The following is a 14,416-nucleotide window of genomic DNA, read 5'->3' as shown; positions in this document are numbered from 1 at the left end:
TATAGCTGTGCGGAATAGCAGGACAGGGGCTCGGGATGCCCTCGCTCTGCATTTTCCATCTTCTGATTATGAAGTTTTTATTCCGTCCAATTCTGTTCCTTTGGTTTTTTTTCATTCTTTTTGCTGATTAATTTCTACAGTAGACAAAACACATTAATCATCGGCGGGGGAAACTCTGCCTTTTCTCTTAGTATTTGTGTATTTGTGGTTTTGTTGTGATTAATTGTCGGATTGCGGTCTCTTAACCGTTTCAGATCCAGGCCCCAGAATAGGTGGGGTGATTCTTGTGGACTCGCAATATATAGCGAATTCAGCCCCGTCCCGATGTTTTGGAGACTGCGCATGCTCTTTTATGTGCTTGCGGCAGTTCCGAAGATTCCCAGCCCAGCAATCAGGTCTGAATCAGGCCCTGAGTCCCATTCTTCATCATTTCATTAATAAAGTTTCTTCTTGTGAATATATGCAGTGATTTTTTGGGGGGTCATGGCATAATTTTTTTTTTTTTTTTTACTGTGCAACTCCTTCTTCATCAGGCCACCTTCCACTTGGTCACATTCTCCTTTATTTAACACTCACATTTCAAAATGCTATGATACCTGGGACTCAAACCCATCACCTGTCATATTGCAGTCAGACACCTTACACGTGGAGCTATGTGCTTCTGCAAAGGTAAGCCTGCGGTTTCTTACATGAAGCTGCATTTCACTTCTGATCACAAATTCACACAACTGGGCAAAGCAATGCTCTCTGCACGTTACGTCTGCCCGAACTGCAGCACAGATTAGGATTTGGGGGGGGGGTTATATTTTTTATGTGCAAGGTAAATATTGGCTGCTTTTGCATATAGCTCACACATTTTTTAAACAGCTTTATTCTGACACTGTAATTTAGATTTCAATTTGAAGACACCCCACCCAAATCTAACTCTCTCTGCATGTTACATCTGCACCACCTGCAGCTGAACATAGCTTTGCCCATTTGTGTGCTTTTTTACTATGCTAACAATGCTGAATCAGACCCTAGGTCCAGCAGCAGAAAAGGAGACCCCAAATGCCGCTTACGCATAACACCCATAATGCCATAGTTGCCTACCCTCCTGCATTCTGCAGGAGACTCCCTGAAATAGCAGCAATCTCCCTCTCTCCCTCATTAGTCTAGCAATCTCCCTCATGTCACCTAGCCCACATTACACTGTTACATCATAGTTACCTCCCCTCCTGCATTCTGCAGGAGACTCCCTGAAATAGCAGCAATCTCCCTCTCTCTCTCATTAGTCTAGCAATCTCCCTCATAGGTCACCTAGCCCACATTACACTGTTACATCATAGTCCCCTCCCCTCCTGCATTCTGCAGGAGACTCCCTGAAATAGCAGAAACCTCCCTCTCCCTCATTAGTCTAGCAATCTCCCTCATGTCACCTAGCCCACATTACACTGTTACATCATAGTTACCTCCCCTGCTGCATTCTGCAGGAGACTCCCTGACATAGCAGCAATCTCCCTCTCTCCCTCATTAGTCTATCAATCTCCCTCATGTCACCTAGCCCACATTACACTGTTACATCACAGTTACCTCCCCTCCTGCATTCTGCAGGAGACTCCCTGAAATAGCAGCAACCTCCCTCTCTCCCTCATTAGTCTAGCAATCTCCCTCATGTCACCTAGCCCACATTACACTGTTACATCATAGTTACCTCCCCTCCTGCATTCTGCAGGTGACTACCTGACATAGCAGCAATCTCCCTCACTCCCTCATTAGTCTAGCAATCTCCCTCATGTTACCTAGCCCACATTACACTGTTACATCATAGTTACCTCCCCATCTGCATTCTGCAGGAGACTCCCTGAAATAGCAGCAATCTCCCTCTCTCCCTCATTAGTCTAGCAATCTCCCTCATGTTACCTAGCCCACATTACACTGTTACATCATAGTTACCTCCCCTCCTGCATTCTGCAGGAGACTCCCTGAAATAGCAGCAATCTCCCTCTCTCCCTCATTAGTCTAGCAATCTCCCTCATGTCACCTAGCCCACATTACACTGTTATATCAGATACCTCCCCTCCTGCATTCTGCAGGAGACTCCCTGAAATAGCAGCAATCTCCCTCTCTCCCTCATTAGTCTAGCAATCTCCCTCATTTCACCTAGCCCACATTACACTGTTACATTTTTTGGGGGGAAAAGGAATGAGAGATAGATAAATTTACATTGAATCATCAGCGCCACTTCCCAGCACTTTACCAAGTATAGTAGCTACAGTACATTTGGATATAAGTCACTTTAAAAGATTCCTCTCAGAAGTAGCAGTACACACTTCTAGGTGCCACGTTCACAATCTTTTTTCACAATCTGTCCATATATGGAAATAGACACACCCTGTGGGTGGAGCATGACACGCCCCCTCAAAGGGGAACTGTGCAAAATTCTATTACTAACTATAATCTCCCTGAAACTAGTTTTTAAATGTAGGCAAGTATGCATAATGCACTAGGCTACTCCTATCGGCTACATTGCATTGTTTAGCTGTGCGCCCAGTGAGCGATAAGTGCACAGATCTATCTTCAGAAGCATTAGCTTAAGATCCTGCTGTCACCGTGCCAGATCATTGTATGCATACAGCTTCCTATCTATATACCCTGCAGCTGCGGGGATTTCTCCAGGACTATGTGGCACAGTTCCTCATCAGACATGACACAATCCATCCCTGGACATTCTGTCAGCGTTTGTTGATGCCTTTTTCTAAGAGTAGTATTATATTCAGCCCTTAGATCAGGGCTGGGCAATTGCGGCCCTCCAGATGTTGAGGAACTACACATCCCAGCATGCCTTGCATCAGTTTCAGCATGGCCACATAGCAAAACTAATGCAAAGCATCCTGGGATGTGTAGTTCCTCAACATCTGGAGGGCCGCAATTGCCCAGCCCTGCCTTAGATGGTATTTTCTGTTCCTTAGTTCATGCACTGAGATCACACTCAGTCCCAACTCATTTATCACTCATTGTCCCCCTACAATGTTCACATGGTCTTATTGATATGGGGGCTGTGTGTATACCATACATCATTTATCTCACACAGAACAATACAACTGCTCACAGTGACATTTCCTGTCAGACATGACCTATCTATTCAGGCCTGATACACACATAGGTGGTTTTGCTAGTTCTGCAAAAAAACATCAGTGGGTACAGGGTAAACCTGTAATGTTATATAACAGATTTTTGTCATATATGTACTTTTTCTGATTGTGTGGTACAGTATATTGTAAACTTCAGAGTCGTGTGCCATACAGGGGGCATTGAATCAATGTGTTTTTTTCCTGTGGGAACAAACATTAAATCTAGGTGTCTAATTTTTTGTGTGTAGGCCAGTATATGTTTTTCCCGTTGGAGCCAATGTGTGTGTTTTTATCCTGTTGGGCACACTGTGTGTGTGTTTGTGTGTGTGTTTTTCCTTTGTGGGGACTATTGTGTGTTTTTTTTCTTGTGGGGGTCAATGCCCCCCTGTCAGGGACAATGTGTCTGTGTATATATATGGGGCAGAGTTGCCTACCCTCTTGGATGGCTGGGAGGTTCCCAAAAATCGTGTCCGCCTCCCAGCCCTCCGGAAGGGGGGGCAAGTGTCCCGCACTGCAGTCTCCCGTGACACACCACCCCTTTTTGGCAGGTACAGCACAGGTTTTTTTTATGGCCTGTACCTTTTTTTAGGGTCTCCAACTGCCCCTTGTAAGTATAGATAAGAAAAGGAGGCATGACCACACCTTCATTACCAGTGACCACGCCCCCTTTCCAAATTTTGTACCAGTATTTGCTCTTCAGATGTTGGAGGGTATGGGTTTGTGAGACCATATGACGCAAATTGCATCTTTGTTACCCCACCCACCACTGTGCAATGCCTCAAACAAGACAGTTCTGTCATAGCTCTGCCTACATCCAGCCCCTTTCCGTCGATATATTTTTTGTATATTTTGGGTTTCTGGGGCGATTACAGCAGCCTGCCCACCACTATGTCTGATTGTATGATATTGCATATTTTTTTTTTTTTATTTTTTTTTTTGTCCACTTAGAGAGATTATTATTCTCCGAGCTGAGCCTGCTGCCGGACAGAGGGGGCGCTCTACAGAGGTGTGTCTCTACAGTGGACAGCGTGCGATACTCCTTTCTAACCAGCCTGCTCCTCCTGCACAAACAGCCGGTTCTCCTCACAGGTGAGAGCAGCAGCCATCACCCCACGTAACTGAGTGCGCACAGTGACATTCGCTGACCTCCATCATCCGGTATTACTAGGATGGAGAGGAATGTGAGATTGTATTGATAATTACGCTTATGCCTCTGGGGAGGCTCTAGGTTTACCTATTTTTACCTGTATCTCCCCAAAATAAATCTCCCCAAAATAAAAATGCTTTAGCGCCAGCGGTGACAGCGCACATTACGGGATGTAGTGAGGAGCACTTATGGCTTTGGACACCTGTATCAATCAGGGCCCGGTGTCCCACTTTTCCCAGAATAGTCCTTATGTTCCTCTTAGGAAGTATTTAACTCCCTAAACTTCCCTCACCCAGAATAATAGGATCGGGGTCAGGATTTGATGCTTGTTTACTCTATTTATAACAGTCATGCTGGTCTTACATTACCCTTCGCCTCAGTAATAGGTTAGAGGAGCTACATTTAGACAGTGGGGTGATTCAGGTTGGTTTGCAAAGCACATTTGGGGCCCAAAGCACATTTGTGGCGCATGCGTATATTATCATATGCACATGTGCAGGGCTGCTGTGCGGACGCCTTCAGCGACTTGCACATCTGCCGAGGCGTTCGCACGGGATGGGGGGGGGCGGGATGGTGGCGGGCAGAGGGCTGGTGCATGGGGATGCCCACCATTTCCTGGGCGTTCCTACAAGAATGGTGGTTGCGCCCAGAAAAACACTGGGTTTCCCCATGCAAATGCAGGCGCCCCGATGCCTGCACGGGGGTGGGCACCTGACATCACATGACATCAGTGCCCGCCCCGTGTGCGTCTCAGACGCTCGCAAATATAAGTCGGTCTAGACTGACTTATATTTGCAAACGGGTGGCACGATCATTCCATGGTCGGCCACCATCTAATGATTTTGCCTCCGTACACTCCCTTGTCATTGGATGTTTATGCCAAACAATACGTTGGGAATGTATGCGCGGCGCTGCGCGGCGGGGGGGGGGTGGTCGCGTTAGATGCAAGCAGCGATTTCTTCCTGTTAGACATCCCCTCGCATGTTAATGAGGGGAATTGGCAGGGGGGGGTGAGTGTTCCGACACACGGGCGGCAGGCGGTGTCTTAGGCGCTCGGTAAGCTGCCGTTTACAAAGCCAACCTGAATTGATCCCCAAATGTGCTTTGCAATCCAACCTGAATCACCTCCAATGAGAGACCCCTCTGTAAGGCAAGAATTCTTAGGTTCTATCCTATTGTAACAAATTCCTTCTATTGTGGCATTCAATGCCGGCCGATCTTTCCAATTATGTGGAATAGGTAAAATCTACATTCAATTCAATGTCGGTTCCGATCTTCTGAATTTTAGAAATATTCCAAAAGCCGACAAAGACGTGGAACGCCGAATCCACTGCTTTTTTTGTTGGAAACGAACGTTAATTCGACAATTTACCAGTAGTTTCCAACAGTGCAGATTCCGGGGCAATAAAACATCCGGTATTGAATAGGTCTTGCCCGATTTCTATCGGATATATCGTCAGGGAATGAATTCCCCTCCTATGTTTGATGTACCAGGGAATAATTTATTTAATTTCTCCAGTGCCTAAATGTTCTGCAACCTGCCCCATACCCCTGTGCACTGAAAATTGCCCCTCTACAGTTTCATTTTAATATCACATCCTTCAAAAAGTGAACCGTGTGTTTGTAGGTGGCACAAACGCTTTCATCTGCTGGCATCCATCACTCTGCGCAGACACGGGCAGTAGTATCCACGGCAGAGCTCCTTCCCGCACCTGCGCGCTCCAGGTTCTCGCAGCGCATGCGTGCCACCACATCAAGGATAGTCATCATGGCAGGACAGCACCCACTATTCCGTGGCCTCCTTGGCTCATTGGGTACCCAGTGTAACAGAGAGCGGTATAATGAAGGCTGTATACATTAGTCTGCCTACTCCAATATTGTCTTCAAATGTTTTTTATGTTTCCAGGTGATTCTGGCGTTGGTAAATCCACTTTAATCCAGAATATGCTTGAACAGCTCCAGAAACCTGATGGACTTTCTGTTAAAGCCGGGACTGTGCTGGGGGACGTCTTCCTATTTAATGAGGCAAAGAAAATCAGGTATAATGTTACATGCATTATTATTGCAAGGAATAGGTGTCACAGAAGGGGGGTGGTTCTGGTACTGAGAATAGGTGGGTGGTTCCGGCACTGGGAAAAGGGGGTGGATTTCAGGACTTGGAATAGGCGGTGGTTCCAAGGCTGGGAATAGGTGGGTGGTTCCGGCACTGGGAATAGGGGGTTGTTTCCGGTACTGGGAATAGGTGGATGATTCCGGCACTGGGAATAGGGAGTTGTTCCGGTACTGGGAATAGTTGGGTGGTTATGGCACCGGGAATAGGTGGGTGGTTCTGGCAAAGCAAGTAGGCGGGTAGTTCCGGCGCAGAGAATAGGTGGCTAGTTTGGGCGCAGGGAATAGGTGGGTGGTTCCAGCACAGGGAATAAGTGGGTGGGTTTCCAATGCTGGGAATAGGTGGGTTGTTCCAGCACTGGGAACAGGTGGATAGTTCCGGCATTGGGAATTGGGGTTGTATTTCAGCGCTGAAAATAAGGGGGGTGATTTTAGCGCTGGGAATAGGTGCGTGGTTCTGGCGTTGGAAATAGGTGGGTGGTTCCTGGGCAGAGAATAGGTGGGTGGTTTCCACACAGAGAAAAGGTGGGTGGTTCCGGCACTGGGAATAGGGCATGATTCCAGTGCTGGGAATAGGTGGTTCTGGCACAGGGAATAAGTTGGTGGTTTCAGCCCTGGGATTAGGGGGTGGATTTCAGCACTGGGAATAGTGGGTGCTTCCAGTGCTGGGAATAGGTGGGTGCAGTGGCGGAACTCTGGGAGGCAATGGAGTCATTTGCCGCCGGGCTCCTGGCCAGAAGGGGGCACTGACTCCATTGCCCCCCATTACATGTCCTTGTTGCTGCTGTAAATGAGCCACATTCATATGCGGCTCGTTTCAGCAGCAACGCAGTGTGCACAGGTCTCATCTCGTACCCTCCCCTCCTGTCCGGCATCTACATTTCAACTGGCGTGCACAGGGGGGGAGACGGCTGCTTCGTGGGCACGTGACCTGAGCCCTGTCCTGATGCTGACAGCAGCACCTGCTGTTACACGAGGGGGAGAGACTGAGGACTCATCTCCAGCCATGTCAGCCTGCCCTGCAGACCCCATGTAGCAGCAGGGAAGCCAGCAATGTGGAGGAGGCCAAGTCCTGCAAAAGGAGCAGGTACTGTATGTGCTCACCTAGGACAACACACCCACACAGGTCCCTGTCATTGTCGCCGAGCGGGGGAGCGGCTACTTTTCGTCTGGCCGGGTCTGGTGGAGGGGCACAGCTCTCCCATTGCAGAGAGCCGGGCATTCAGTGAGATACAGTAGGTCAGGCTGCTACCGCAGCACAGCCTCTGCCCCAGGTCAGCACACGCTGCTGAGGGTGCTGTGTGCGGAGCTGGGGAGAGACAGTTGTTGCAGCAGTAACCTGCCCTCTCTGTGCATGCCATGCAGACTACCTCCCCCGCTCCTGTTCTTCCCATTGCCCACATACATTTTTCACAGACCCCCGAAACCATGCCCCCTCCCGATGGCCACACCCCTTTCTCAAAATTTTACATTTATTACATTTTTTTAAGTTATTTAATTTTTAAAATGTATTTATATATATATATATATATATATATATATTTATTAAAGTGGGGGGAGGTTGGGGGGCGCCAACATTCCTCTTGCCTCCGGGCGCCTCGGACAAACTTACGCCACTGGGTGGGTGGTTCCAGCACTGGAAATAGTGGATGATTCCAGTGTTGGGAATAGGTGGAAGGTTCCGGCACTGGGAATAGGGGGTGGTTTTCCAGTACTTGGAATAGGTGGGTGGTTCCAGCACTGAGTATAGGAGGTGTACTTCAACACTGGGAATAGGGGGTGGTTCCAATAGGGGGTGGTTCCAGTGCTAGGAATAGGTGGGGGGTTCCAGCATAGGGAATAGGTGGGTGGTTCTGGTGCTAGGAATTGGTGGGTGGTTCTGCACAGGGAATAGGCGGGTAGTTTTGGTGCAGAGAATAGGTGGGTGTCTTGCATGCAGTGAATAGGTGGCTGATTTTGGCGCAGGGAATAGGTGGGTGGTTCAGGCTCAGAGAATAAGTGGGTTCCAGCCAGTGGTAATTTTGTTGACAAAAATTAGGGCTAAAATTATTTGTCGACAAAGGTTTTTTTCTGTCACTAAAATGTGATAACGAAAATAGGATTTTTTTTTAAAACAAAAATGTTGACTAAATATTCGTTCATGTTGTCATGACTAAAATTGACTAGACGAGAATGCTGTATCATTTTTGCCAGGACACCACATTTTTCGAGTGATTGATGTTTTTGGATTCTTTAATGAATAATACTATATTTTATACAGTTTTATCCATCCTCTCCGGCCCTAGATTTACTTACTGCAGTAGACTAGTACTGTACTACTTACTTGTATCAGGCAGGTTGTATTTTTCATTAATTATTTAGATTAAAAATGTTAATTAAAAAATATATATTCTTTAGTCGATATTTGCCAAAAAATAAACCACCTGCGGTGAAGGAAATAGCATTTGTGTTGCACTTGTTTGATACCTAGATTATTAAACACATAGTGAACAAAGTATTCAAGGGAATGATAGAGAAATGATCTTCAGCAAAATCCATTACAGTACAATAAACTACAAAGCTATAACTAAATCAATGACTAAAATTAGGCGAAAATGTTCAAGATCCACTGACTAAAACTTGACTAAGACAAAATTAAAAAAAAATTGACTAAAATGTGACATTTAATTTCGACAAATGTTAGGAACGTGACTAAAGACTAAAAAAATTGAAAATCCCTGACAAAATTAACACCAGCACAGGGAGTAGGGGGTCATTCCAGTGCTGGGAATAGGGGGTGATTCCGGAACAGGGAATAGGTGGGTGATTCTGACACAGGGAATAGAGGATGGTTCCGGCACTGGGAATAGGTGGGTGGTTTGGGTGCTGGAAAAAGGGGTGGTTCCGGCACAGGGAATAGGGGGTGGTTCCGGTGCTGGGAATAGAGGGAGTTCTGGCGCTGGGAATAGGAGTGGTTCCGGGGGAAACATCTATTACACGCAGGCACCTCCTGCTGCCTTAGTGATCCCACCTGCGTTCCATGCTGCTTTGCAAGCCGCCCACTGCAAGAGGCCAGGTAATCCATTGCCGCCCCTTCCCTGCCCTGCAAACAGCTGTTGCCATCTTGCGCACATGAATAATGGGCCCTACTCATGTGCAATAACCAATAACCTGTACTTACAGTGTGGAACTAAGCCAAGTATGGTGTAGGCGCTAGTCCTGGATGGTACCTGCCATGGGAGCAAGGATTGGGTCCAGGCCAGAGATATGTAAGAATCCGGCTTCTAGTACATATTTAGGAATAACCTGACTCCATGATGCTTTCAGTCTCTTACAGAACATCACATCCAGAGCCGCTGTATCAGGAGGAGATGAAGATATTGCTTTGTCCGGTGAAGGTAAAGCTGTATAACTCATTAATAATAATAATATGCCAACCTAGTAACAGTATTAATAAATATAACGACTTTACATGAAATATTTATGTGGTGGTCAGTCTAATGATCGGGAACTATTGCAGAATGTATCATCATTGCTGCATCATTATTTATCTCCTGAGCTTTTGTATTAATAGATTTATTTGGTTGGTTTTCTTGGGGGAAAATTCAGTTTTATATTTGTCCCCACCCGTTCCCTACCTACCACAGCCTGGGATGTGTCTGCTGTGGACATCCAGAGCTCTACGTATTGCAGCCTGGGATGTGTCTGCTATGGACATCCAGAACTCTATGTACCGCTGCCTGGGATGTGTCTGCTGTGGACATCCAGAGCTCTACGTATTGCAGCCTGGGATGTGTCTGCTGTGGACATCCAGAACTCTATGTACCGCTGCCTGGGATGTGTCTGCTGTGGACATCCAGAGCTCTACGTACCGCATCCTGGGATGTGTCTGCTGTGGACATCCAGAACTCTACGTACCGCAGCCTGGGATGTGTCTGCTGTGGACATCTAGAACTCTTCGTACCGCAGCCTGGGATGTGTCTGCTGTGGACATCCAGAACTCTACGTATTGCATCCTGGGATGTGTCTGCTGTGGACATCCAGAACTCTACGTACCGCAGCCTGGGATGTGTCTGCTGTGGACATCCAGAACTCTACGTATTGCATCCTGGGATGTGTCTGCTGTGGACATCCAGAACTCTACGTACCGCAGCCTGGGATGTGTCTGCTGTGGGCATCCAGAACTCTATGTACCGCAGCCTGGGATGTGTCTGCTGTGGGCATCCAGAACTCTATGTACCGCTGCCTGGGATGTGTCTGCTGTGGACATCCAGAACTCTACGTACCGCAGCCTGGGATGTGTCTGCTGTGGGCATCCAGAACTCTACGTACCGCAGCCTGGGATGTGTCTGCTGTGGACATCCAGAACTCTACGTACCGCAGCCTGGGATGTGTCTGCTGTGGGCATCCAGAACTCTACGTACCGCAGCCTGGGATGTGTCTGCTGTGGACATCCAGAACTCTGTGTACCAAAGCCTGGCATGTGTCTGCTGTGGACATCCAGAACTCTACGTACCGCAGCCTGGGATGTGTCTGCTGTGGGCATCCAGAAGCGAGTTGACCTTTTATAAATGAGGACCTTTTGCAGACACTCCTAGAAAACAGACTGTTACCATCCCCAAATTCCGATGGTTCCGGTATAGATGATAGACAATGTTCTGGCGGTTACAGTATAGATGGTAGATAATGTCTAGGTAAACAGTCACTAATAGTCGACAGTGACTAGGTTGACACCTAAGTCTGGTTGACATACCCTAGGTCTATATTGACATAAGGTTAAAAATCGATTCGAAAGTAGCAGGCTTTCACGCTGTGATTACCTCAGTTATACATGATGATCAATCCGGCTTTATGCCATGGCGCTCTACCACCCGAAACCTCAGGCGGCTCTATTGCCACTTGCAGGGGGCACGGGCTGTGGGTCGGGGGCAGTGGTGGTGTCCCTTGACGCTGCCAAGGCCTTTGACTCCGTGGAGTGGGGCTACCTCTGGGAGGTCTTGCGATGCTTTGCCTTTGACCCCAACTTTATCAACTGGGTGCGTCTGCTCTATTCTTCCCCGATGGCTCGTATATCAGTCAATGGCTATGTGACCTCGTCCTTTAAGCTTGGTAGAGGAACTAGGCAGGGTTGCCCTCTATCCCCCGCCCTTTTTGCCCTTGCCATAGAACCCCTGGCTATAATGCTCCGTGCTTCTCCAGGTGTACGAGGCATCCCCCTGGGAGGCTGGGAGGATGTGGTTGCGTTATATGCGGACGACACCCTCCTCTTCTTAAATGACGCTCAAGCTTCTCTCCGGGCGATGTTGGAAATTGTGGAAGCATTTGAATCTTTCTCAGGCCTTCTGATAAACTGGGGGAAATCTAGTATTCTATCTATCTCGGGTATTATCCGGAGTGAACTAACCTCCTCATCACCCCTCCAATGGGTTCTAAAATTTAAATATCTCAGTGTCTTGATCACCCCTAAGGTGTCTGAGTTTGTGTCCCTCAATATTGATTCGGTCACTCAGATAAGCTGAGCAATGTGTGCAAACACCAACCCCTCCCGCTGTACCAGCTGACCTAACTTTCCTTTAAAATGGGAAATTTGGAGAAGCCTGGCCAAGGCTTGCCTGGCATCATCATCTGAAGCAAGTCGTCTAAAGCAAGCAATGAGTTAGAACTGGAGTTTGGACTGGATTTGGACATAAACCGAAACACTGCCACTTTTTATTTTGCTTTTCCCAAATTACTATCTGTCTCCGCCTCTGAGCTGAGGAAAGCTATGTATTACTCTGTGTTTTACTGTTTCTTTACCATGATCTTCATCATATACCTCTACCCCCACTGTATGCAAAGCCTGTATGCTGTTCCTTCACTGATTGCACACCCTGCCAGCAACAAGCTGGCAGGGTGTGTCAGCTTTGGAAGAAAAGTGGTTCATAAATACAAATATTATTATTACTGCTGCCTTTGAGCAGCATGATCAAGATGGCGCTGCTGATGGCTGCCTAGGAGCTGTGCAGCTCAGTCAAATATGTTCCCTGTGTGATAACTGTACTGTCTCTGCTTGTATTGTTACCTACCTGGCTGTTTCGGCGACCAGTGGCGCCGCTGATGGCTGCCTAGGCGCTGTTCAGCTTGGTGGGTATGTGCTCCCTGTGTGATAACTGTACTGTCTCTGCTTAATGTTACCTACCTGGCTGTAGCAGTGACCAGTGGCGCCGCTGATGGCTGCCTAGGCGCTGTGCAACTCGCTGGGTATGTGTTCCCCACATGTAATGTCTTGATGAAATGTATGTAATGCCTTATCCCCCCCCCCCCCTTCATCCCTGCTTGATGCTGCACTGTAAATCCACAAAAAATTCCTAGTGTGCGCAAGCATACATGGCCAATAAAGTTGATTATTCTACTGAGTTGAAGGGGCGTATACACCAGTGGAAGAAACTCCCTCTCATAGTTATGGGCCGAATCAATCTTGGTTAAATGACAGTCCTTCCAAAGTATTTATATTTACTCCAGCACTCCCCAGTACCCATACCTAAGCGTATTTTTATGGTTATAAATAGTTTGATTTCATCTTTCATTGGGGGGAGCAGGCCACCCAGGGTGGCCCTTAAAACTCTCTCCAAATCCAGAAAGGATGGTGGCTTGGGCCTTCCGGACTTCCGTGCCTATAACATAGCAGCGCAATTGATGCATATATCTGATTGGATCTTGGGCCGTTCTGGTTCTACCTTTGAGTGCTCATATGCCGAGTGTGTGGGGTCCCGTCTTTCTCCTGTTCAGTTTCTCTTCTCCTTTCCTTTTACTCCTACTGTCACCCCTCTATTCAGACAGGCGCTATTGATCTGGCGTCAAGCCCATAAATTATCTAACTGGAGCGGTATGGATGATGACACCCCTCTATGGTATAATAGGTCCTTCCCCGAGTTTAGGCAACTTTCCTCTGATGACTACTGGATTGGGGCGGGCCTCATGTCTGTCTCCCAGCTGTTTATGGAAGGCTCCATCAAAACATTCCAGCAGCTGTCCGAAGAATTACAACTGTCAAATAGGGTCTTTTTCCGTTATTTACAGCTCCGACATGCCGCCCAGGCTCAATTTGCTGATCCTCCCCCTCCCACCTCTAGCTCCCCGATTAAAACTCTTCTCAAAAACTTAAACACAAAGGGCCAAATTTCAACTATATATAACTATCTCAATAGCCGGATAGATATAGCCAGTCTAGACTCCCTTAAGACCAAATGGGAGCCGGATATTGGAGCCCTCAATGGAAAGCAATGGTTGCAGATCCTTGGCTCAGTTAAGTACACAACCCCATGCTTGAAATATCAACAAATATCATTCTACGTGCTACATAGAGTATATCGCACCCAGGGGCGAGCTGGGCCGGGGGGCAGGGTGCCATGTGGCCCTGGGCCGCTGAATCGTTTTGTGTTCGGGCCGCCATTGTTCCGAGGCTGCTGCTGCTGCAGCCAGGCTGACCAGTTTCCGGCTGGTCTCCATAAACATGGCCGCCGGCCTCCTGCACTGAGGACATGTCTAGTGCAGGAGGCCACTACAGAGACTCTGTGTGTTCCACCTACTTCCTGCCTGTGCGTTCCATGCTGCAGCCTGCCTCACTCACTGTCTGGCATCAAGGTAAGAGGGAGTGGGACTGTGTACAGGCTGAGCAGCCTGTAAGCTTCAGTTATTATACAGGGGGAGCACCCTGTGGGGGTCCAGTTATTATACAGGGGGGAGCAGCCTGTGGGGGGTCCAGTTATTATACAGGGAGGAGCAGCCTTTGGGGGGTCCAGTTATTATTCTAAGGGGGAGCAGCCTGTGGGGGTCCCATTATTATTATACAGGGGGAGCAGCATGTGGGGGTCCCGTTATTATTATACAGGGGCAGCAGCCTGTGGGAGTCCCATTATTATTATACAAGGGGAGCAGCCTGTGGGGGTCCCGTTATATACAGGGGGAGCAGCCTGTTGGGGTCCCGTTATATACAGGGGGAGCAATTGGGGTGGGGGTCCCATTATTATTATTATAATACAGGGGGAGCAGCCTGTTTTGTCCTGTTATTATAAAGGGGGAACAGCCT

The 14,416-nt window shown here is 47.9% G+C and overlaps 1 protein-coding gene across 1 annotated transcript in view; it reads left to right on the top strand.

The window, feature by feature from the left end:
- Window positions 1-14,416, top strand: part of DNAH14 (dynein axonemal heavy chain 14) — a 217,272-nt gene that overhangs the window by 121,744 nt on the left and 81,112 nt on the right. Inside the window, exons 43-45 of the mRNA XM_083174857.1 lie at window positions 4,062-4,202; window positions 6,167-6,299; window positions 9,676-9,746. Coding sequence (XP_083030983.1) covers window positions 4,062-4,202; window positions 6,167-6,299; window positions 9,676-9,746 — 345 coding nt within the window. The remainder of the gene's footprint in view (window positions 1-4,061; window positions 4,203-6,166; window positions 6,300-9,675; window positions 9,747-14,416) is intronic.

The sequence above is a fragment of the Crinia signifera genome, chromosome 3, assembly GCF_055691185.1.
Source record: "Crinia signifera chromosome 3, ASM5569118v1, whole genome shotgun sequence".
Classification (NCBI taxonomy): domain Eukaryota; kingdom Metazoa; phylum Chordata; class Amphibia; order Anura; family Myobatrachidae; genus Crinia; species Crinia signifera.
Note: the sequence above shows the minus strand (reverse complement) of the source record. Positions and strands in the feature narration are given on the sequence as shown.